This window comes from Salvia hispanica, chromosome 1 (assembly GCF_029641045.1).
Source record: "Salvia hispanica isolate PSC_SH4W2 chromosome 1, Shi_PSC_v1, whole genome shotgun sequence".
In the NCBI taxonomy this organism is placed as follows: Eukaryota; Viridiplantae; Streptophyta; class Magnoliopsida; order Lamiales; family Lamiaceae; genus Salvia; species Salvia hispanica.
Window position 1 is genome coordinate 51,592,021 of NC_142692.1, and position 24,974 is coordinate 51,616,994.

At 35.4% G+C, this 24,974-nt stretch overlaps 3 protein-coding genes across 8 annotated transcripts; 2 read left to right on the forward strand and 1 right to left on the reverse strand.

Annotated features, from left to right (window-relative positions):
* The first annotated feature begins 2,401 nt into the window (after positions 1-2,401).
* Positions 2,402-11,448, forward strand: LOC125222463 (putative E3 ubiquitin-protein ligase ARI8). Of its 2 annotated transcripts, none has more exons than XM_089064758.1 (14): positions 2,402-2,846; positions 3,481-3,605; positions 3,848-3,953; positions 4,041-4,131; positions 5,715-5,887; positions 6,166-6,270; positions 6,355-6,443; positions 7,282-7,389; positions 7,572-7,662; positions 7,784-7,873; positions 8,734-8,781; positions 9,307-9,378; positions 9,750-9,849; positions 9,949-10,079. In XM_089064758.1, the coding sequence occupies exons 1-14, from the start codon at positions 2,613-2,615 to the stop codon at positions 10,077-10,079; spliced, it is 1,563 nt and encodes a 520-aa protein (XP_088920884.1). In that variant the 5' UTR covers positions 2,402-2,612. The 2 variants fall into 2 exon arrangements, with proteins under 2 accessions (XP_088920884.1, XP_088920888.1); XM_089064762.1 differs by lacking the exon at positions 3,481-3,605 and adding an exon at positions 10,972-11,448 and having other exon boundaries at positions 2,675-2,846; positions 9,949-10,075.
* A 3,096-nt stretch (positions 11,449-14,544) lies between these two features.
* GUN4 (protein GENOMES UNCOUPLED 4) lies at positions 14,545-15,493 on the forward strand. The gene has a single exon (XM_048124074.2). It carries the CDS (start codon positions 14,682-14,684, stop codon positions 15,429-15,431), a length of 750 nt encoding a protein of 249 aa, XP_047980031.1. The 5' UTR covers positions 14,545-14,681; the 3' UTR covers positions 15,432-15,493.
* On the reverse strand, positions 14,669-21,695 carry LOC125221812 (protein FAR-RED IMPAIRED RESPONSE 1-like). Of its 5 annotated transcripts, none has more exons than XM_048124077.2 (4): positions 21,492-21,695; positions 20,321-20,748; positions 17,620-17,836; positions 14,669-16,575 (listed from the first exon to the last, which is right to left on the reverse strand). In XM_048124077.2, coding segments are annotated over exons 1-3 (645 nt in total). In that variant the 5' UTR covers positions 21,493-21,695; the 3' UTR covers positions 14,669-16,575; position 17,620. The 5 variants fall into 5 exon arrangements, with proteins under 5 accessions (XP_047980034.1, XP_047980035.1, XP_047980033.1 ...); XM_048124078.2 differs by having other exon boundaries at positions 14,669-16,619; XM_048124076.2 differs by having other exon boundaries at positions 14,669-16,623.
* Positions 21,696-24,974: the final 3,279 nt, after the last annotated feature.

Here is a 24,974-nt window from a genome sequence, read left to right on the forward strand (position 1 = left end):
AACAACGGCTTGAACGTGCTCTATTCTTCACCACTCTTCGATGATGTTTTGAATGGTGTAGCACCGGAGATCGACTTCACCGTCAATGGAAATGCATACCACATGAGTTACTATCTCGCCGAGACAGATTCTTTTTTGCGCAGCGTCAAGAGTCTGCTCGGAAAGACGTCGAAAGAGCTTTTGGGGTCCTTCAAGACCGATTCAACATTGTGAAGGCCTCGTCTCGGCTATGGCTCGTTAAGAATATCGCCGACATCATGTACACATGTATTATCTTGCACAATATGATTATAGCTGACGAAGGACCGATGGCGACTAACTTTTACGACGAGGATGAAGCCGGAAGCTCAACCGCGAGGTCTCCCCCACGCCGAGGTGTGCATACGACGGTGAATGAGAGGATCAAAATAAGACACACAATGCGCGATACAAGAACCCACATTGAGCTTCAAAAAAGACCTAATCAAACACATTTCGGCGAAATTTGGCAACGAGTAGTAGGTCTTTTTAATTTTATGAATTTAATTATGTACTCCGTATTTTTTTATTTTCTAGGATTTTAATTATGTATTTTTATCTTTTTAGTATTTTAATTATGTGATTTTTATTTATTAGGATTTTAATTATGTAATTTTTATTTTTAATGTATTTTTATAATCTAGAAATGTTTTTAGTACTTGAAGTATTTAAATTGAATAACAGAATGGTGGGACCCTTGAGCTTGTCCTTGCATAAAAGTACGGATGTGGGTATTGTGCTCTTACCTAAGGACAATGAGTAAAAGTTGGTATGGGCCCACCTCCGTGCTCTTAAATAAGAGCACGGATGGGGATGCTCTTAGAGGAAGTCGATGTTGTGCATTAGTACAATCTAAGGGTTAATTAGCATTCTGGTAATAACTTATTTTTTTTTTACAAAACATATATCACATTAAAGATAATTTTATAAGAATTTTAATAATATTTAAATTGCATATATTTGGATGATAAAATTTGATAATATTGAGTTGAATTTTCTGATATTTTGATAATCAATTGAATATCAACAAATTTAACATAATAATATGTATTCCATGTGAATATAATATATCTACAATATTTATATTAAATTATGTTAACATGCTAATATCAATATGTTAATATTTTTAATATATTACTATAATAATATAATGATCTTATGCCCTGCATTTGGTACTTGTTATTATTTTTTTGATATTAAATAATAAAAAATAATATTATACATTAGATACTATTAGATCTCTAAAATTTTATAGCATATATTCTGATAGACTTGTGATTAAATGTTTTTTTTTTTACTTGTAATTAAATGTGAACTCATCCTAAAATGCTAACTAACACTTCAATTTTAATTAGAAACGTTAGTTCAACTTTAAGGGTCGCGAGAATCACCGACAACAGTAAAATTCGTGATATCTATGACCTAACTTTTAAATTCAAGCAAAATTTTTGGCTAACAATCAATTGATCAATACTTTAAAGTCATGAAAAAATATGAATTATTTCCTTATTACACCGTCTTTGAAAATAAATAAACTTTTCAATTTTGCAGTAGTTAAACAACACATTAATCAAACACATCATTTTATTTATAACTACATTAGACTAGTAATGACGTGGAATTCACTCTCCATTAACATTATATTTTTTTTTTTCTCTCTTACTTTACTAACTATATATTAAAAACTCATATTTTTTCAAGGACGGAAGAAGTATTTAATTTACACTTTTTTTATTTCGGGAGTCATGAAAAATTAGTAACAATAACAAAGTTCATGATCCTTATGATCAAATTTGAATTCGTAAAGGATATACATTTTGGTAAAAGTTCATCATATTAGCATATTGCGACCAATTAATCTAATTTATATACACTCTGTCCGACCCAAAAAATAGTGCTATATTTCCATTTTCCGTCCGTCTACTTACTGAATTTAATTTGAAAGTTATTAATTACCCAATTTATTACCCAGTTTTTATTTTCTCTCTTATTTTCTCTTTCTTTTTTATTTTTTTCATACCCTCTCTATTAATATCATACTATTAAAATTCACGTCATCCATTAATGAAAATTATGCACCGATTCACAAACTATTTTTTATGCACTCGATTCAGTAATTTTTTTTTAAAATATTAGAATGTTTAAATTAAAAAAATTAAAAAGTTAAATAACTATAGTACTCCCTTCAATCTCTTTAGAAATGAAATCTCTTTACAAATGAAACGCATTCTTTCTTAGAATGTTCCAATAAAAATGACATATTTTCTAAAATAAAAATAACACTATTTGTACTTTTTCTTTTCTCTTACTTTATTTGTTAATTTACAAAATAACATTGCATATAATCTCGTGTCAAAATAAAATATTGCATTTATACTGGGATTAAATTGGCAAATGAGTTATCCGCAATATCAGCAGAGTGGATTCCATTTCCATCTGCAATTGCAGCAATCAAAAAGATGATCGCAACATTACTTTACACCTAACCTGCTGGGAAACTGAAATCACTGATTCCGTCCCCCAATTCTCAGCGTCTCTCAAATTTCTCTCTCTAGGGTTTTCTCTACTCAATTTTTGCGTATCCTGCGACCATCATGGAATTGGAGTCCGACGACGATATGCACGATGCCAATGAAGTAGCCTCGCTTGATGAGGATGATGACTACTACAGCGGCGGCGAGGACGAAGACAATATGGTCGAAACTGGGGAAGACGAAGACGAAGACTATGGCTATGACTATGCCGATGAAGAGGACGACGACGCCGCTGATTACGACTTCATCGCCAACTCGGATGACGGCGATGACGCACTCGTCAGTCGCTCGCAGGTACTACTCGTAAAGCGGCGCCTGCCTTGTTGTCTGATTGATTTATTTAGTTACTGCAATGACAGACGAGTAGCTAATTCGTTCAATTTGCTTGATTCAGTGTGATTTAAGCTGGGAGCAATTATGTGTATGTATGTATGTACATTACAGTTGTGCAAGGTGAAAATTTGGGTCTGTACAAGCCAGTGTCTTCTAATTATTTTTGGTTTTGTTGGGTGGTTACTAACGTTTTTCTGCAGGGAGGGAGATTTTTAACTGTAAATTACCGTTTTTTTTTTTTTTTTTTTTTTTATGTATGAACGGGGTTTACTGCTTCCATTAATCAAAACAGATGCTGTGTTTGGTGGAATAGAATTTAGCTATTGTGTTCTAGAAACAAGATTGATCAGTATAGAAATAATAAGTAAAAACCAAAACTTGAGTTAATAATTGATGAGGTCCAGCTTAGCTTTGACATTTTATGCTCCTAAACTCAGGGGCATTGCAAAGAGTGAGGGTCAGAGAAAGTTCTGTTTTGTAACTAAGAACTTTGAATTATAGTTATGTGCTTACTGAGTTAGCATTTACTTGAATGCCTTTCATATTTATGTTTCCACCCTCCCTCTTCAGAAACTCACTGTTGTATGTGCTACAGAAGAATTATACTATCTTAAAAGAGGAAGATATACAAGAACGTCAATTTGAAGACATTACCAAAATATCTACTGTTCTTTCTATTCCACGGGAAGCAGCATGCATACTATTGCGGCGTTATAACTGGTAACTGATTGTACTTTACTCGTAAAACCAAGTTTTTGTAAGGCTAAATTTCCATTAACTTGGGTCTCGAGTAACTTAATTATTGTCCTTTAAGAAAGTTGAGGTACCTGGTGTGGGAAAATTGTTTGTAGTGCTTAAATATTTGGAAAATGTCTGATTTTTTTTCTTTCTGTAATATATATGATCTGGTTGTGTTATTTCAGTTTATACATCTACAAACTATTTTATATTATTGTTTTCAGGAGTGTGAATAACGTGCACGAAGAATGGTTTGCTGACGAAGAAAATGTTCGTAGAGCTGTTGGCATATTGGAGACACCAATTGTTAAGGCTCCAAATTTTAAGGAAGTAAGTTATCAATTAAGATGATTCCTATCTTTGTTTCCTTTCAGGATGTGTTTCCACATGTGCTTATCTTACTTTTTATCCTAGTAGGTGTCCTGCGGGATCTGTTTTGAGCGCTACACTATTGACAAACTACGAACTCTTGCGTGCTCTCACCTTTTTTGTGACACGTGCTGGAAAGGTTTGTGAATCAGTTGCATACTTCAACTGACTTATTCTTGCAGATACATCAAAAAGGAAAGCTATATCCATATCCGCATCTTTGCATGCCCTTTATTTGGTCAATTCAACAGAATTTCCCTAAAGCTGAAACAAAAATTTCATCAAAAGAAAATTTTGCTTTCTTTGCTTGTGTTGGAAACTCGGAGAGGGAATTTCGTGATCTTCTAAGACACTCTTTGTAGATTGAAGCCGGGAGGGGAATTGAGTACAATGAAAAACTCTCAGTTGTTTTATAGAGGGGGCACCATGGCTCCTAAGCCCTAAGGCATTTTAGTGTGTTGCCCCCCCCCCCCATGTGGTGTTATAATTTATTGACCAGGCGGCAGTCTGGATGGATCATTGATTGAATATGATTGCTTAACTTAGTTGCGTATACATATTCTCATTCTGTGCAAAATAGATTAAAGTCTTAAACTGAAGATCGAAACCTGGTTTATCAAGCAGAAATATAAAGGTGCATGTGAACTCGAAGCAGATATAAGTATCTTGTACCATGCCCTATTTGGTTGGAACATAGTTCTAACTGAGTCGGGACTTGCTTAGAGTATAGTTCTTAGGACTCATTAGAAACAATTTGATCGCTGCTTATCAATGTTTAATTTGCATGTTGTTAATATAGGATAGAATTGATCTAACCAACCTGAACATCTATTAATTGGTATAGTTGCTTAAATAATTGAATGGTAAAGTTCTTCATATTTCAAATTTGACATCAAACCCTTTATTGTAAGCTCAATTATGGTATGATTTATTAGAAAGTTTACGTTAGTGTGTGTAGAATTACACAACTAAGTCATACATATTACACATGAACTTATGATACACATTACTGACTATGGATGTACACATTGATGAGCATATGTTCCTTGGTAGCTACAAGACCCAATAAGATACTCCTACTAGAAGTATAAGTTATTGGTAGTTGAAAATATTGAACAGTATAATTCTTAATCTGGTAATTGAGGTTGGGTGATTAGGCTGATTGAACCGATGAGTTCTTAATCTGGTAACTGAGGATGGGTGGTTAGGATAATTTTGTTTGTTCTAGTGGTTGACTGGGATATACAAGTTGTTTATTATAGTGGAATATATTCAAAAGTTGCTTGGCTTTTGGTTTTGAATATATGGAGGATTATTCCTTATGCTTTGATTTCCTTTTGGTGATTTTCAAAAGTGAGCTGGTTTGTGGATTTCATATGAGGGCTGAAGTAAATAGATTCAGAAGTACTCATTTTTATGTTTAAGGGGCAACCGAACATGATGCCTGAATGGATGCCTTAGAGGTGTTGTAATACATTCACTGTGGTGTCATCTGATAAATCTTTTAGTTTGTCAACCTTGTGATAGGAATGAACCTATTATGGCCAATTTTGTCTTTGACCTCTGAAACGTACACATTGGATTTATTGTCTCTAACGAGAACGATGTGATCTTTGTTATTTTCTGATGATTTTTATCTCTGCAATGTGTCTCTTTGAGATTTGCATGTGTGAGTGCTAAAAAGTCAAACATATCTGATCTATTACCTGGCTGTACTTTTAGCATACATAAGTACTTCCATCAATGACGGTCCTGGATGCTTGGTGCTGAGGTGTCCAGATCCTTCTTGTGGTGCTGCTGTTGGCCAAGATATGATCGATAAGTTAGCTTCCCATGAGGATAAGGAGAAGTACCGCCGCTATCTTCTTAGATCTTATGTTGAGGACAGCCGTAAGGTAGACAAATCACCTCTTGAATCCTTGCTAGTCCTTCTGATTTCTGTATGAATCTTTAGGTTACTGACTTTATACATTAGATGCTAAGTGTAGAAGAATCTATAGCATCATCTTATTGAAAATTAACATCCATAAAAGGCATCATTCTGCAAACTGTATAAGTTACAAAATTGTTACTGCTTCATCTTGATAATAGGCTTATAATGCCTTAGTTAGTTCTCCTCGTTCATTTAGGAATGTATTTGGAAGGTCATTTTTTCTGTTATCTTCCCTTACAGATTAAGTGGTGCCCTGCTCCTGGTTGTGATTCTGCTGTGGAATATGTTGTTGGTAGTGGAAGCTATGATGTCACTTGCAATTGTTCATATAGCTTCTGTTGGAATGTGAGTTGGGGTTTGTTATGTATTTTACCGTATTAATTTTCTTCATGAGGATAAGTTAAGTAATATGAGCTGTGCTATGATCAGTGCGCAGAAGAAGCTCATCGGCCAGTGGACTGTGAAACTGTGGCGAAGTGGGTTTTGAAAAACAGTGCAGAATCTGAGAACATGAACTGGTACACTACTTCTAGAATGAATCTGGTGAAACTGACATCATAAGTGCGTGTTCATGTAACTAAGATATTTTCTTGGTATGGATATACATATCAGAGATTCAGAGTGTTTATTTCTGAAATGCACGCGTGTTTGAATTTAAAGCAAAGAAGTGTTAGTATCATGTGCTGTTAATCTCTAGTATTTTTATTTTAAAATAATCCTCTTTTTGCATTATCAATTATCTTGAGTCATGTTGCAGAATATTTTGCGAACTATGTCATTCTTAGCCATCTAGGTAACATAATTGACGATGTTGAAATGTTAATTGATATTGAGTCATGTCAGATTGATACTCTTGCAGCCGGTGTTGTGTATCTCCCTATCAGTTAAAAATGTAAAATATTTCTTCCTTAGATGCAAACTTTATGTTTCCTGCCTGGGTCTCCATATGATAATTGTATAATGTATATATGGCGTATCAAAAGGCTAGCTCATTTTTAATTACATGATACATACTTCTTGGTGGTGTTCTTGGCCTTGTAGTTTGTGTCCTCCTTAATTTTCACTTACAAGATACTCCCTTCGTCCCATAAGAATATGCACTCTTTCCTTTTTAGTCCGTCCCATAAGAATATGCACTTTCTAATTTTGGAAAATCTTTTCTCTCTAATGAGGTGGGACCCATTCACCACTAACAATACTTTAACTACTTTTTCTCTCTACCTCTCTCTTACTTTACCAATTTTGCACTAAAACCCGTGCCGAACCCAAAGTGCATATTCTATGGGGACGGAGGGAGTATTATTTACTTATAAGATAGCATACACGGCATTCCTCATGCTGATTTGCCATTTTTAGGATATTGGCCAACTCCAAGCCATGTCCCAAGTGCAAGCGTCCGATTGAAAAGAACCAAGGCTGCATGCACATGACTTGCACTCCACCATGCAAGTTTGAATTTTGCTGGTATGCTTCTCTACTATTCTGCATTTAAACCAAAATATTTCACGAAATATGTATTTCCCTTTGTGTGGCTATGCTATGGCCCATGGCTGAATATCGTATCTGTTTCAATCAAATCCCTAATCATAGTAACTACATTGATTTTCAAGAACTGTTCCACTCATTGGCATTTTGTACTTTTTCAGGTTGTGTCTTGGTCAATGGTCAGAGCATGGTGAGAGAACTGGAGGTTTCTATGCATGCAACCGCTATGAAGCAGCAAAGCAAGAGGGAGTGGTGTGTAATACAGGCTTTTATGTCACCAGCATCTTCGCTACATGTCATTTTGTTATGTAATTGTGCATCGAATATTTGAATCTGATTGCTTTCTTTTGACTGAATTGCAAATTGGGTCCAGTATGATGACGCAGAAAGGAGGAGAGAGATGGCCAAGAACTCCTTGGAACGATACACTCATTATTATGAGCGATGGGCATCCAACCAATCGGTATGCAAGTCGATTCGCAGTTATCTCATAAAGCCTAAAAGGACAATGTTTCTGTAAAATAATTGCTTATATTTAGTCATCAGCCTCTTTTGAGTAGTCAGTGCATTAGCATGAAGATTCCAGTTGAGAGATAGTTATTCCATCAGACCAAGGCCAAGCACATGAAAATAATTTACCCTAAATTTGAGATAAAGAGAATGTACAGGAAGAATAGGAAATTGTGGCCAAAAATGTGGAGATCTACTTGAATCTAATCATTTTATTTATTTATTTTGTGTTGTGGTAGTGTTCAGAAAGTCAACATCTAACTATTTAGCTTAGTCTTAAATTCTGATTGGCTAGAAAGCTATGTATCCTTCCTTCCTTTGACCTATTACTATGAAGAAACTTGGAAGAATGATTTCTGTGATCATATGAAAGTCATTGTAACTGTTTGGCATGGACATTTTACTAGTTCAATACTATATGTGGATACTGCCCCCATTCACTAACATATCCCAATTTTACATGTCTTTCTTTACATTATGAAGTTTGTTTTGGGATGTTTCTTAGTGATAGAAGTTTGGTATCCTTCTTACCCAGCAAACAGTTTCTGTAGTGGGTTCTCTAGGTCTGCGCTCAGTTAGATCAATTGGGATTGGCTCACTTACATTTTGAAAACTACCTCTAAACTTTTTATTTTATTTTATTTTATTTTTTTATTTTTAATGCCATTTACCTAAAGATTATCATAAGTTATTGAACCTATTTTGGCATTCCATCATCATCACAATGAACTTACGTGCTGTTTCCTTTTTTGAGTCTTGAGTTATTTTTTCCTTTTTCTGCATAACGTGCAACTTTAAGCAAATTCAATGCAGTCAAGGCAAAAGGCACTGGCGGATCTGCATCAAATGCAAAGTGTACATGTAAGGATTTCCATCCTCCATTAGTCTATCTGTCTATGTCTCCAAATGATAATGGATGAATGTTGTGTTTCTCTATCTGTCTCCATTATGATTGTTTAGAAAGAATAGTCATTCAGGATCTGCTACAAAATGTTACATCAGATACTGAGCACTTAATCTTTCTTGTAAAGCATTCCTGCTCATTTAGAGGATGGGATCAATGTTGTCAATGGAATATGGCTGTCGGCATGGCGGGATATGGCAGTTGTTAAATATACAAATAAAAATATTATTAATGTATGTAAAAATAAGATATATTTCATCTTGGTATAACTGTTTGTGCATTTTTGGAATATCAAGAGAACTAAACCAGTTTTAGGAGTGCCGTAGTCTTGTGGTTTCTGTAGTCTATGGGGATCATCACCATTGTTAAAATATCCAAAATTGAATCATTTGAGGTCTTATTCACCCCCTTGTATTGCTCTATAAATTCCCCCCACCCCCTTGCAATTTGGTTTTGTGATATTTATTCATTTTCCAATCCAGCTTGAGAAGCTTAGTGAAGTTCATTCCCAGCCTGAGTCACAACTGAAGTTTGTTATTGAAGCTTGGCAACAGGTAAGCTCTGGACAAGTACTCTAAGTTAATAAGATACTTAATATGTATTTCCATCTTTTCCTTTTTGTTTGATTATGAGAGTACAAATTTAGTTGTGAATAGAATTGTTTCCAGCTCTTTGGTATCATTGTGTCTTGTCTAAATATTTTACATATGCAGTTCGAAACTGCCTACATTGGTTCATTGGTGCCTTACTTGTTTTTGCAAGTTGCAAAGTAGTTTACTTTTCATGTGAACAGATGGTCCTTATTTTCTATACTACCTGGAAAGTCTTGTATCTGACTCTGCTTTCTCCGAAGGCATTATATTTGCCCTTTTTTGTTCAATTTCTTTTATGTATACTGATGCATGAACTTTGGACAATTGTGCAGATTGTTGAATGCAGGAGGGTTCTAAAATGGACGTATGCATATGGATATTATCTACCTGAGGTTGAACATACAAAAAAACAGTTCTTTGAGTATTTGCAAGGTATTTCTACATTCTCTTGCAACCTGTTTGTGCTCCTGAATGAAATCCTGGGTCATTTATGTGATTTTAATGTGACCACCCAAATATTTATACCTCTAGGGGAGGCGGAAGCTGGTCTGGAGAGGCTTCATCAATGTGCAGAGAAAGAGCTAATGAATTACCTGAATTCCGAGGGGCCATCAAAAGATTTTAATGACTTCCGCACCAAACTTGCTGGCCTGACAAGGTAGTTTGTGGTTGCATCAAGAAGTATGTGATTATTGATGTTTTGAAACTCAGAGCTGTGGCGTTGTCTCTATGGGAATTCTTGCATGTCTGTCTTATGTTGAATTTTTCTTTGCCAAGTTGACAACCTCTTACTTGTCTAGAGCTTAAATCTTAGTACTTCCTCCGTCCATCAAAAATAGACCCCAAAGGGGGTCTGCCACATGTTTTTATAAAAGATGGCCATCACAGATTTTAATTTAAAGTGGTTGGAGTATTGTGAGTGTTCAATGGGTCCATCTTTATTATGCGTGAGTAATGGGTCCATCTTTATTGGGGTAATATGTTGTGAGGTAGTTACTCTAAATGGAAATGGACTAAAATGGCAAAAAATGGACTATTTTTTGTGGACTGAGGGATTAGTTTACTGGGTAGGAATTAGGAAACACAAGAGTTCAACTCTATCAAGGTTGCTTTTAATATAATTAGCTAGTTTTAGCAAACAACTGTTCAAGTTGCTAACTCTGATTCTTTTTCCCTTTCCTCTAAAAATTAAGTTTATTCTCAATCTCCAGTCACTAGTTTATTCTCATCTCCAGTCGTTGTCCTTATATATGCTGAGTTATCTAATTTAAGTTAGGAGTAAGATGGCATGTTTTGAACTAATTTAGATTAATGTTTATGTGGTGTCAGTGTGAGCTTATTTTACTCTTGTACGAGTGATTTTTTATAATTTATACCCCCCTATTTTCTGAGTGTGATGAATCTCGTTTGTTTATCTTTTCTTTTAGTGTCTAATGCTTTCAGTCAATGAGAGGGTTGGAATTATGCATGTAACTGATGCCTTGTTTGTCGGTAGAAGTTTTTACTAGATGTATATTTTGAACGAGGATATGACTTTTTAGTTTGTTTTTACAGCGTGACACGGAACTACTTTGAAAACCTGGTTAGAGCACTGGAGAATGGGCTTTCAGATGTAGATTCACAGGCAGTATGCAACAAGATGAGCTCAAAAACTGCAGCAGGAACTAGCAAGAGCAAAGGGGGAAGAGGGAAAGGGTCTTCCAAGACAGGCACATCAGTCAGAAATGCAGATGATTCTGGAAGTCGATAAGTGGACATATATGAATGCTCGATCTGCAGCTGCATGCCAGGTGTGTAGCCACCGCAATCGAGTTATGCTCTGGATGCACAAAACAGAAACCTCCTCAGTAGCCTGTTTTGTTGGAGATGCACATGATTGACGACGGTAGCAGTTAATTATTGGGTTCGGGTAAAATGTTTGGGGTGGGTGTTGTTTGTATATAGTCTGTATTATGACAAAATGGAAGTTACCTTGGTGCATAGATACATTGGGGAAAAAGAAAAAAGAAATGTGACGATATTCAGACTTAATCTTGGTGTCAAATATCCTTCGATATGCTGGTGCATGATGATGTGCTTGTGATAACATGTTCTACTTGGTTCTCTTTCCATTACTGTGGATTTGATGTTTGGGGCATCGTCTACTAGCTTCGCGGTTTACATATATAGGCGATTACCAGTAGACTATCACTATATATAGGCGATTCTAGTCCTAAACTATAGGAAACAGAATAACAACTAATTTGGAAATAACTGCCGAGATAATCATGCTAACTCTAATCACACTTCATTCAACCGTATCCTCCAAGTTTGTTGGACAAACAACCTGCCGCTCCCCTCTCACTTTTAGAAAGAGGCGATAAAGAAGATATATGACTTTATAATCCTACCCAAAGGTTGTAAAGACATGGGGAGAAAATAGATCTACAAGAGAAAGAGTGGCCTTGATGGCCAAGTATTCTTCGAAGAAGATATCAATTAAGAAGAGCTTTTATTTCAAATTAAAGGAAAAGAGCACAAGCTCTAAAAGCTCAACAAGTCCATTTATGGACTAATGGATAATTTTTAACTTATGTTTTTTTTTTAAGTATTATGTAATTTTTTAATGAAGTATTCGAATTTTTCCGTATTCCGTGTCGACATTTTAATTCCGTAAATTAAATAATTGTGAATTTAATTTTATTGCGGGAAGTCCTAGTGGAATTCCTAGTGCAGGGGAAGTCCTAGTGATGTGGCAGTGGAATGGGAAGTCCTAGTGATCATGACATGAAGTTTTTGTGGGAAGTCCTAGTAGAAGTCCACCAACGGAGATGCTCTAAATACATTGCAATCTCCACCATATAAGTTGAAGAGTGAATTGCATATTTAGGACCTATACTTATCACGACGAACGTTTACGGTCCCTATACTTGCAAAATCATTTGCGGTCCTTATACTTGTACTTATGCACGTTTTAAGGTTCTTTTCACTTTTTGATCTTTTTTTTTATGAAAATACCCCCAAAGAAAAAATCTATACACTATTTGTCTCTCTTTCATCCTCCTTTCTTTTTCCTTTGTCTATAATAAAATTAGAACTAAAATTATGGGTTTGTTAATCTTATTTCCTTGTGTTCTGTTAAATTTTTTGAGAAATTTAATCATATGATGATAAATTTTACATTTTCACATCATTTTCCTTCATCACACTAGAGTATTTGTGATTATGATTCAAATGTGGAGTATTATAATTAATGATCCCATAAATAAAAGATTAAAAATTTGAACGACGAATTTCAACAAGTGAATATTTGAATCTAATTAATCGTAAAGTGAGGAATAATAAGCGATAAATGGAATGTATGAAATTATGGTAATTTTGGTTGTGTGTGTTTAGCAAGTGGGTAGCGCCCGCGACTTATGTGGGTTCTCACGTCAGAAATTTCTCTTCGCAATTCTAACAAAATAATGTAAAATAAACTTCTTAGCTGAACATTTGATTTGTCTAATTTCCTTCTTCAAATATGTCTCATCTCAATTTTTCTTGTAATTATACAAGTCATTTACAGAAAGAAAGAAGAAAGAGAAAATATGAAGAAGAAAGAAAAAGGAGAGAAAATAGTACTTAATATATAAATTTACCCTTCATTTATTTGGGGGTATTTTTGTCCTAAAAAATGTCAAAAAAAGAAAAGAACCTTAAAACGTGCATAAATACAGGTATATGGACCGCAAATGATATTTTGCACACCGCAAACGTTCGTCGTGATAAGTATAGGTCCTAAATATGTAATTCACTCTAAGTTGAATATGTGATATCATCAAAAGCCGCAAAAAAGGTTGTGTAGCTCTTTAGAGTATGAACATTTGATTCTCACGAGTTTTGATACATAATTGGAAAAGTAAGAGAGAGAATAAAAAAAAAAAGTTTTTAAAGTATTATTTTCCATATTAAATTATGAATAAGTACTTATAATTCAGTAAATACGTTTTGTTAAATACTACTATTATCTTTATCTGTCGAAATTACCAATTGCAGTCATTATAACCATCAGTATTTGTAAAAAAAATTCATGGAATTCATTTTCTAGAATATCGATGTATTTTACGATAGAGTTATAATGAAATTTTGTACTCTCTCTACATTCAACATCCACACTTCTTCCCCTTAGTCTGCACCCATCTAACGAGTCACGTGTTTTGTAGTCTGAAAATGAACAAGACATATTCTACTATAAATTATTAGTATTTAATTGATATTTTCAACATTGAAGACATATTTTGATTAATTACAGATAGTTCATAATTATACTAAGCGATTTCCAAGTCCAATAAAAATAGAATATAATTTATAAATAAAAATAATCTGAGATTTTGTAATACTTTTCATAAAGAATCTACAATCCAACATCTCGAAACATTTATAGTTGGTTTGTTTTTTTTGTTTTTTTACTATCATTGTTATTCACTTAATTTCAGTTTGTACAATTGCATCTAAGTAGAGGTTTAATTTCATTTTCGAATTCATATTCAAAATTACAAGCCATGAAATAAATATGTTCGGAATTGGTTCATTGCATTATATTTTAATTTGTGGTCAAGTTTTGATAGTACGAAAAAGTATACGTGAATTGTTATTAAACCACAGGCACAAGAATTGGGATATGTGGTGGAACCAACATAAATGATGATGCCATATTGAGATGGATGGCAGAGAATTCATGAAATTATTTTTACTAGCTCTACCTAATAATGGAAACTACATATCCAAAAATAAGAATAGGGACTGGAAAATAAAATACTATAGTAATGGAATTTAACTAGTACTATTCCACTTTCAATATTTATAGTTTTTCTCCTTTTTTCTTGTTTAATCTTAATCTAATTTTGTAAATTGTGACATAGGATTGTGCTATTAGAATGTTAGTACATAAATTAAACATAAATACAAAACAAGATGATTTTGCATTTTAGTCCCAAAGAAAAAGACAGCAAGACAAAATCAAAGTATCCAACCTCACCCCAACCCAGCCAATCAGAATCCAGCATTGTATTTTATGTGGAGACCTCTTCACTCCACTCTTCACACATTTCTTATCTCTCCCCCCACATGCAAATTTTCTCTTATCTCACTCATTCTATAACTCCATATCCCAAACAACAAAATCCAAAAAAAAAAAAAAAGTATAGTCGTGTTGTAGTAGTAAAATGAATCAACAAAAATTGCTATAAACAATTCCATTTCCATTTTCCACCCACAAATTCTTGAAAAACAAAAATAAAATAATGTCCACCAACACCTTAAACTCCATACACCACCACTACCACCGCTCTCTCCGGCGGCGCCACTCCCTAGACTCCCCCCGCGCAACCTTATTCCTCCGCCGCACCACCACCACCGCCACCACCTCGCTCTCCCACTCCTGGACATCCTTCGCCGCCACCTCCGCCGCCACCTCCACCCCCACCACCGACCCCTCCACCTCAAAATACTCAACCTCACTAGACCTCCTCCGGCAGCACCTCGGCGGAAAAGACCTCCGGCAGGCCGACGAGGAGACCCGGCGCCTGATCATCGCCCTCGCCGGCGAGGCCGCCGTGAAGCGCGGCTACGTGTTCTTCTCAGAGGTCCAGTTCATCCCCGCGGAGGCGCTCCGGGAAATTGACTCCCTGTGGCGGCAGCACAGCGAGGGGAAGTTCGGGTACAGCGTGCAGCGGAGGATTTGGAAGAAATTGAATAGAGATTTCACGTCGTTGTTCATCAAGGTTGGGTGGATGAAGAAGCTGGAGAGCTCGGAGGTGGAGCAGTACAATTACAGGAGCTTTCCGGCGGAGTTTACGTGGGAGATGGAGGAGGGGCCGCCGGAGGGGCATCTGCCGCTGACGAATGCGCTGCGAGGGACGCAGCTGCTCAGCTGCATTCTCAGCCACCCGGCTTTTGACGGAGAAGATGATGAGACTCAAAGTGATGATGAGAGAGCTGTTAAGCCATTGAGTAAGAGACCCACTCCCTTCCAAACTAATTACTCTTTCTGATTTATGTAATCCCCTCTTCAATATAATGCTTTTATATATAAAAGGATTCAATAAATTCATTACCTTGCCTTTGGAATTTATTTATAATTCTTATCGTACACTAAAATGAGACTCTTTTAATTTTAATTGTGTTTGTAAAGTAAAAGTTATAATAATTAGAGTATTATGAGTACCTGTTAGGAGACACAGGAAATTGGTGCAAAGAGGACAAAATTGCAGTACTAATATTTTAAATTCTTTAGAGAAGGAATATTTCACAGGAGATTCTATGGAATTAGAACAGAAGAGGTAAAATATAATAATAGAATAAATAAAAGTTACTCCAAAAGTACAAAATTTATATGCCTTGTTTATAGGAGAAACACTGAGGTTAGCAGACTGTTTAATTTATATGTTGACTGCTTTTGTATGTCACTCTAAATACAAACAAATCATAACTTTCCGTTACTCCAAAATTTGCCGTTATGGATTTCGATTTTCGGTCATTCCAATGCAAGCTCTCAAAAATAATAAATTTCAAACGCCAAATCATCTTAACTTTTGTGAAACTGTGAAGAGTTATACTTCAACTCACATCCATCTTAGGAGTATAAAATTTTACTTTCTATTTCCATCGACAAAAATTAATCTCATACAAAAAAGGGCAATCCAGTATAAATATTCAATAAATACCATCTACATATATACTGTACACCATAAGATGAGATGAATAAGGTGAGCAGGTGTAGAATAATGAAAAAGAAAGTGAAATTCATTGAATCTCACCTAAATGGCGCAGATGGTATGAGACATGTAGAGGCACAGCCTCCCCATAGCTGTTGGTTTTTTCAGAATATAGCTACAGGACATAGCAGTTCCTGTTCAATCCATAAATCATTTCACATTCGATCTCCTCCTCACCAAGCATAGGTCTCGGAAGAACATGCCAACAACCCACTATAATATTATTTGTACATCTTGGCAAACAATCTCAAGACTTGTTGCACATAAAAGCCATCTCTCAGTAGAAATGCAAAATAATTTGGACTTCCACTAAAATTCTCCAACTCAAGATGCCTTTTGATTGCTCAGCAGCTTCAACAGTTTCTTCCTTCAGGTTAACTATATGCGTCTACAAGCTGGCGTGCCACCGCTTTTTCTGCATCTTTCACAATATTGATTAAGCATTGCTCCAAGAGATGGTTAAACCTGGCTTTAGAGAGAATATTGTTCTGAAATTCAGAGTCAGAAAACACAATTGGCAGCCGGATATGACTAGCGGCTGTCAATGTGGACAAAATGACGCTGTTTCTTCTTTAAGGTGAATTCATGAGTTTAGCCAAATAATATGGTTTCGTGACAGTTTGTTAAGGCCCTATAAAAGAGTATTTTTTTAAAAAAAATATGCTGCTGAATTATTGGGCTAAAATTGTCACAAATTCATATTATCCGGCCAAATCAGAGTATTCCCCTCGAACATGAATTGACACCATTTATCCATATTTGGACCGATGCGTCATTTCCAGTTCCCATTCATGTTTTCAGATGATGAACATCACTGTAAAGCTAAAATTATTCAAAAAATAGTCATTGGGGATTAAAAAATGTATTCAAGATTTATCTAAAACTGTCAGAAAAATATATCATCAGCCTACAACAATGTATTTTCTCTTTATTTTATTATTGTTTCTTATTAATTACTACTATTCATCAGGTATTAGTTACTGTGGATTGTGGGCTCCTATCTAAGCCTGATAAAGTTGAGACTTGTCTAGGACTAGGAGATTGATCAATCAGAATTGTACGCTTGGGCAAGAGGAGTCTTCCTCTTAATTGTGTGTTTCCTTCCATTCAACTCATTTTCTAGTTTATTATATTTGGTTCAGTTTAGTACTTGCTTGTTCTTTACTCTATAATATGGTATAAACCCACTCATCAGAGAATTGATTGGAGAAGATACACAAACATTTGCACAATCATTATACATGCATAAGCACAAAAAAATCCGCACATGCAGCAGAAGCCACCTACTGTGTATAAGATCACTGTTTCACATATATTCTCAGTTCTCACCAATTTGAATGTATGTTGACAGTTAGCAATAGAACTAAGTTTAGTAACTGAATAAAACCTCAGCAAAGCATATGCATAATCAAGATGGTAGAAAGGATTGCAGGTTCATTTCACAAGACAAGGTAATGGTACTCACCCTACAAACTTGGCTTGTTGTGGTTTGAAAGATGCTGCCTTCTTTCTTCGAGTTCTTTAAGATTATTACGGGTCATTTGAACCTTTGATGTTAGATGATCAGTATGACTTTCAACATCTTTCATGAGAATAAGTAGCTGCTCCCTATATGCTGCACTCAGACGTTTCTTTACCCTTATTTCAGCAGTTAACTCCTGAATCCTTTTGTCTTTCTCATCCTACAATTAACATAGTATGAAACTCGAGAGATTTCAAATTGAAAAGCAATTATACTCGAGTAATTTCAGATGAGTAATAGACAAAAGAAAATTTGTTGTAATAACAGAGATTTTAAAAAGAAGATGTTCTCAAATAAAGAAAATAGAATCAAGCATACTTCACCCTCGCTGACTTTACTTAAATAAGTAATTTTTACCCAAAATCCTAAGGCCCTTATTGGTACGATGGATAATAAAATGGACTGTGATTCCAACTTCCATTTATTCATTTGCTTAGTATGTTGGAACGAAGGAGAGAATGAGACGAAAATGCAAAGAAATTATCATTTCATTCCTATCTTCATTCCTTTCCTACCTTCATTCCATTCCATCTCATCATACCAAGTAGGGAATAAGAGAGCGGAGCTATTAAATGAAATGGCATAAATGAGATATAATGGTGATAATTTTAACAATAAGAGACATAAAAGGCCAATCACAAGCAGCAAACAGAATCATTAGTTGAAGTCAAGAAGTGTTTATGTTTAACGTATGTATCACAAAATATTACACAGTTCGAGCAGAAAGGCCAGGACCAACAGAGAATTTAATATTCCTTGGCCAAAAAATAAAGAAATTTCACTCCATAATCATATTTTAGCATAACCATGTTCTTGAACACAGTTTAAATACAATAAAAAATGTTGTGCCATAGCATATTAAGGTTACATGAGGAACTTGCATAGGATCTCAAAATGAACTATTGTGTCGATGTTTATTCCATTAAGTATTAACACTATATGAGGAAAAACTCAAAACTATGAGACCCCAAAATATCCCTTGAAAAGCAAAACTGCTGCAGCTTTGAGCGAAGCGATGAAATAAAAAGAACCAAGTTCTTGAACTTCAATTGACAGTTTATTTGGTTCTTGGTAGTCAACCTTATAGGGCTATACCATTCTTTCAGTCAGTATTCTGAATTGTGATAGAGGTTGTTGTCTACTAGGTTTCCCTACTACAGACGTCTCGTGCATTCCTTGTGCTCTACTTAGTTGTTAATTGTTGTTTATTGTGGTTAGGAGTCTTATTATTGATAGAATTTTAAGAGATAGGTATATCTAGTAGAGTTTGAGTACATGTGGAGTCTTTATGTATGATTGGGAGTGATAGGCGGAACTGCAGAAGCACTGTAAGCATTCACCAATATCTCAGCATACAAAACATATGGTACGATTTGCATGATAAATAACAAAGAAGTTTAACCAAAAAGGCAAAGTCCTAACCATAGACTGCAAAACAATAACTCTGGACACTTCAAACCTAGAATACAGCCCTATCTATATAAGACTACAAAAGACTCCAACTTGAATAAAACTCTAAAAGATAACCCTATTTCTACTCTACTAATAACAAGACTCTTGATAACAATAAACAATTAAATAACATATAATAAACTAAAAGATAGCTCTACTGCAGATCGATATCAATGTAATTGTCATAAATAGCACCTCGTTTGAAGATCTATTAGTATGAAGTTTTTCGATTAGGAATCGTTTATAGTCTATTTTATGTCCCACGTTTCTTTCTCGTTGTTTGCTTTTTTTATTTTTAATTATATGTTCTCGTTCCAGTCCAGCAGTTATCCATTTACCCACCTTTTACTCCATATCAATTGTGCGGTGAATGATGGCTACCTCCCGTAGCACGGAAGCAAGCTCGGTTCAACTAATGGAGGAGAAATGATATTAGACAACTCACCTTCCTTTCTTTTTCTCAGTATAGGAAGAGGTTTCGGATTTCATTTGGATATTAAATGGATTACCATATATAACATAAAATTTCTCCGCCGATTCCTTCCAGTCGAGCTCCCGATCTGTCATTATACTCCGAGAAGTGGAAATAATTACAATCCCCATTCCACCTAAAATTCTAGGAATTCGTTGAGAGTTAGAATAGATTCATAGACCAGGTCGGCTGATGCGTTTTAGATTTAACATTTTTAATGAAAGGTGAAGGCGGTGGAACAACTCAACATCAAGTTAGACAGCATCGATGCCAAGTCCACAACATCGACACCAAGTTTGAAGCAATCATGCAGGAGATACGGATTCGCCAGTCACCCACCCCTGTTCCTGCATTTTATTATTATTTACACCCACTTTGCACAGTCTTGCACACCGTTATTGCTTCATGGTAGTTGGTTCAAATAAGTGCTTTACAGAAAAACCTAAAAATAACAAAATCTACCTACTATTGCTTATACTCTAAAATCTATCCAAACGCAAAGGTATATATGGGTCCTCTCAACTTTCAGGAGAAAGCAATAACCACTAGTTGAGCAAACATAATATACTAGGTACCAAAAACAACAAGTAAATAGTGCGATCTTATTGTAATGGTTAGGAGCAGTATGAGGAAACAGGAAAAAACATAGATAAAACTCATGTTTGTAAAAAGATCGAAGATGCATGAATAATCAGGGAATATCCAAATTTAGTTACTTACAAAAGTAGGGCATCTCCTGGGAAGTGAAACTACCAAAGGATGGTTGTGGTCTCGCACGAATTTCTTGACAACCCACCTCCCTCCATTCTCTCGTTTTACTAAGAGTGTTGCAGTACAACCACCCCTTCGTTTTTGTCCACCTTCATTTGACATATTACCTGTCTTTTGGTTAGTAGGAACGTTTCTACAACCAAACCCACGTGATACGAATGAGCCATCCCCCTCTGATTTACTGGACGATATAATGCGGGTCAAAAATCCTGCTCGGCCAGCATATTCATTGTAGTATGCTCTAGCAGCAGCTTCTGTTTCGAACACCATACCAACATAAGGTTCTTCATTTCTCTCAGCTTCACCTGTCGTTACGTCCCCTGGTACCGATGCTTCCATCAACCCATTACCACCATCGAGTGCTGCATCTGCATCCACTGAAAAAAAATACTGCACTGCATAAGTCCAACCATGAAATTCAACAAGCATTCCATAAGAACTATAGATATTACACATCCCACCGACAAAGGATAGATATTCAAACTGAGATTCTAAATATCATGTCTGTAACTACTCTCAAAAGTGTGCACTAGCAGTTATTGAACCGTAGTTAATAAAAGAAACTTGGTAAAAGTCTTCACCCTTGCAGGAAAACATCCCACAGAAGAAACCAAGCTAAAAATTTTCCAGAGCATGAAAATTTTAAAGCAGAATTATAAGAGCAATAGACTACTGAAACAAACTCATATACACATTCATAATTAGGGAAGAAGCAAATCTAATGCTTCATTTTCCTTCCCTACTCAAGGCATCGTTTCTTATTGGTAAGTGAGCTTCTTCTTAGTCGATCAAATATGAAATAATTTACAGTACATTGTAACTGGCAAAACACGATATTTGCAGACTACCCTCTTTTACACAACATTTGCTTCAATTTTTTCAAATTTTCTTAACAGCAACGAGCACCACAAATGGAGTCGAGTTTCATGAAATTGTACAAAATTAATCAAATTCTGGACCGGAATTCATATAGAAAAGAAAAAATAAATAAATCACTCCCATACTACAGAATCCCGGATCAAAATTACTAGACATGGAAACAAGATTCGGTATTATTAAAGGCATACACAAATAAACACTAGAAAACGAGGAAAGAGAGCAAAAGAGGAGGGTTTAATACTGCTGAAGCTGCTGCTTATCTCAACTCCGCAATTTCTTGGTTTTCGACTTTTCAAAAACTTATGTTTGAGCTTCCAAATTTCTCTCTTTCATTTCCTGATCGACTTATTAACCAAATTAGTTTAAAAGAATAAAAACACGATATACATCGGATTGGATCACCTACAACTTTTCTTATACCACCCCTTATTCTACCCCTCACAAACATGAAATATGGGCCACTGGATATACATTAATAGGAGAGCACTATAGTGACACAATCTAATACTCCCCATTCTAAGCCATCCGATCTCTTAAATAGATGGGATAATTACACTTCTCGTACAAAATACTTTACACTAGTTTCAATTAGATATAAAAAGTTTCAAGTTTAAATAATTAGTACAAAAACTTATGTCGACGTTTCATTTTAATACAAACCGTTACTACAACACTAACTCCGTTAATTATATGCTTATGTGCCACGTGACTCATCAACTAAATAAAAATAAATATCAAAATTCTAGATAAAAACTCCTCAATTACCATGAGCAACTGTTGACATTCTTCAAAGACTAGTAAACCAAGAGCAGCATTGCCTCCATTTCTCACGGTAAAACTTCTCTATCTCTCTCTTTATTTCATTTTTTTGTCAATTTTCTGTTCTTTGTTGTTATTTCTCGTAAAAAAAAATCTGTATTTGTGTACTTGAACTGCTACATTTTTTTTGTTAGAAAGATAGTGTTGGTTGAAAAAGTATATGAGCAGAAACTTGTGCATAGGAACATAAAAGATTATGGAAAAAAAATATAAATATGCTTTAGTATATTGCATAGCCTTTCTCTAATATGCTTATTATTGTATTCATTTTGGTGTATTTTGATGAGTCACATGCTACATAAGCATATAATTAACGGAGTTAGTGTTATGGTGACGGTTTGTATTAAAATGAAACGTCGACATAAGTTTTTGTACTAATTATGTAAACTTGAAACTTTTTGTATGTAATTGAAATTAGTATAAAACATTTTGTATGAGAAGTGTAATTACCCCAATAGATGGATGAGATTGAATTGTAGAATTAGAGTACGAATAGCTTATCTTTTAACATAATATTGCTTGCATGGGTATTTTTGTCATTTTCACATAAAAGAAACTGATATGGGATTTGAAAATTCCGGTTATTTTGCACTTTAATTTACAATTTCTCTCCCACTCCTCAATAAGGCAATCCACATCTCTATCTCAATACCGTCTCTTAACCGTCTCATTCCTTAACTATTCATGGGCCCCACTGCACTTTTTACCTCATCTCTTAACTAACAGCACCTGCATCCCTCCATCTCCTAACTATCTCATCCCTTAACTATTCATTCAATTTTATTTTTTATTTTTACTTCCAACAAATTCAATTAATATTTCATTGAAATATTAAATTAATACTAATAATTCATAAAATCATTAAATTTGGGAGAAGAATTGGAGAGGAATGAATGATGATATGATAGTGATGAGAAGATGTTTGTGTGTAAAATGAAAGAGGTTAATAGGATTATTAATAGAATAAAAAAATAAAAAATAAAAAATTATCGTTCTAAACAGTGATATTATCTTTAAAAAATTTTAAATTAATTTTTTTTTTCGGAAAATCGATTATTTTAAAAAAAAATATTTATTGAGTCAGCATGACGATGCCCACTCGTGTGCCGGCGAGTGAGCGTCACGCCGCACGCCAGAGTCACGACGTGGCGCTGGCGTGTGACGAGACAACCCGTGATAGGAACCTCGACATGGCAACACCAGAACCTGTCAACGAGCAATCCAAGCAGGAGAATAACAACGTCGACGACACGCAAGAAGCAACGCCGAGCAAGCCAAGAGGAAGAGCTGGGGGCGTCGCGCGTAGCAGGAAAGGCGGGCTGAAACGAGTGTCGTCGAGACCAGCACGTTTTAAGGATTTCATGACTTATTGAAGATAGAGATGGAGTAGTCACCAAGTTATTTTATTTTATTTTTGCTATGCTTTTATTTCCTTTTGAACGAACATTATATTAGGATAGTTTTTTTGATAAATCTTTTCGGGTTTTCTTCTTGATTCTTTCCCGAATCGTAGAGTCAAATCAAGCAGGGTCCGATCTCTATAAATACTAGAGATCATTAGAGAGTCAAAAATATCGAGAATTGAGAAATAAAAAGATCTTCTTTCTCGAAACCTTAGCTCTTTACAAACCCTAGCGCGGCTTGGGCGTTGTCTAGATCTTTCATTCATACAAAACAGGTGATCAGCTCTCAAATAGGCTCTTTGTGCCTATTAGCCCGCCACCCCCTTTCCCCCCGTGCTACGCGACGAGACGGAGCATCCACATCGGTGTCTCGATGCGGATCCTCTAACTCTTTTCCGCCTTTCTCTCTCCCCTAGTCTTCAATTAATCGGCTCTATCTCAATCCTGAAACCCTAGGGAGAAATCTTCAATTAATCGTCGCTCTTCTATCGGTTCTCTCCGCCACCAGTTTTCGATTCTAGCGTTGACACTGTCCACGGAAGAAGGAGCGTCGCTGCTAATCAATTTCCAGCTTTTCTCTCTCATTATTTCTCATCTGGTCATGTCAAGGTTAGCGGCACTTTCTAATATTGATGTATATGCAATTTTACGAATCAGTAGTTGCTTCTAATGGATGGGTAATTGTTGCATATGCATTTTATGGGAATTGGTATTGACGTGTATCAATTTGTTTGAACTCTATAAGCAATTTTTTCATTAAGATTCTAGTGGTTTGGTAATTACTGCTAAGGTTCGGTAATTCAATTATTCATTAGTGGTTGTTCGTCGGGTCAATCATCGGGAGTTGACCGATTTGACTGACACAATGCACTGCCGAGGTCAGCTCGACCTCGTCCCGTTGCTTACATTTCGAATTATCTATTGTATTGTCTCTTTTGCTTGGTATGCGGTTAATTGTTCAATACAGTTATTTAGATTAATTATTGCTTGTTCAGTACTTTAGAATTGCTTGATACAATTGATTAGCTTGATAATTATTTGTTCAGTATTTTAGCATTGCTTGTCCAGTGTGCTAGAATTGCTTGATAAACGTATTGCTTGTTCAGTGTGTTATAATTGCTTGATAAGCTTTGAAAATGTGGGTCAAAAGACAATTCTTGTTCAGTGTGTTATAAGGGCCGGGAATATGCTTGTTACTCCCTCCGGCCCGGATAATTCGGGTCACTTTGACCGGGCACGGGTTTTAAGAATTGTAATGAAAAGTGGGTTGAAAAAGTTAGTGGAATGTGGGTCCTACCTTTATATATTAGTTTTATAATAAAATGTGAGTAGAAATGAGTTAGTTGAATATGGGGTCCACTACCAAAAATGGTAAAAGTGAAATGGGACAAATTATGTGGGACGGACCGAAATGGAAAACTGAGACGAATTATCCGGGACGGAGGGAGTAATACATTAGTATTTAGTTATTTCGAATTGTATGCCAATTGGAATTGCTTGAT

Bases quoted from the DNA above. Each gene is read 5' to 3' on its own strand.
- LOC125222463 (XM_089064762.1), top strand. From the start codon at position 2,677: ATGACTACTACAGCGGCGGCGAGGACGAAGACAATATGGTCGAAACTG. The intron at 4,132-5,714 runs GTTTGTGAATCA...CTGTACTTTTAG, and splicing joins TTGTGACACGTGCTGGAAAG to CATACATAAGTACTTCCATC. The intron at 6,444-7,281 runs GTACACTACTTC...TGCCATTTTTAG, and splicing joins GAATCTGAGAACATGAACTG to GATATTGGCCAACTCCAAGC.
- GUN4 (XM_048124074.2), top strand. From the start codon at position 14,682: ATGTCCACCAACACCTTAAACTCCATACACCACCACTACCACCGCTCT.
- LOC125221812 (XM_089064777.1), bottom strand. From the start codon at position 21,006: ATGCTCTGGAAAATTTTTAGCTTGGTTTCTTCTGTGGGATGTTTTCCT. The intron at 20,749-20,936 runs AGTTTCTTTTAT...ATTTTTTTTCAG, and splicing joins AAGGGTGAAGACTTTTACCA to TGGATGCAGATGCAGCACTC. The intron at 17,837-20,320 runs GTAAGTAACTAA...TGTTAATTGTAG, and splicing joins CCAGGAGATGCCCTACTTTT to GATGAGAAAGACAAAAGGAT.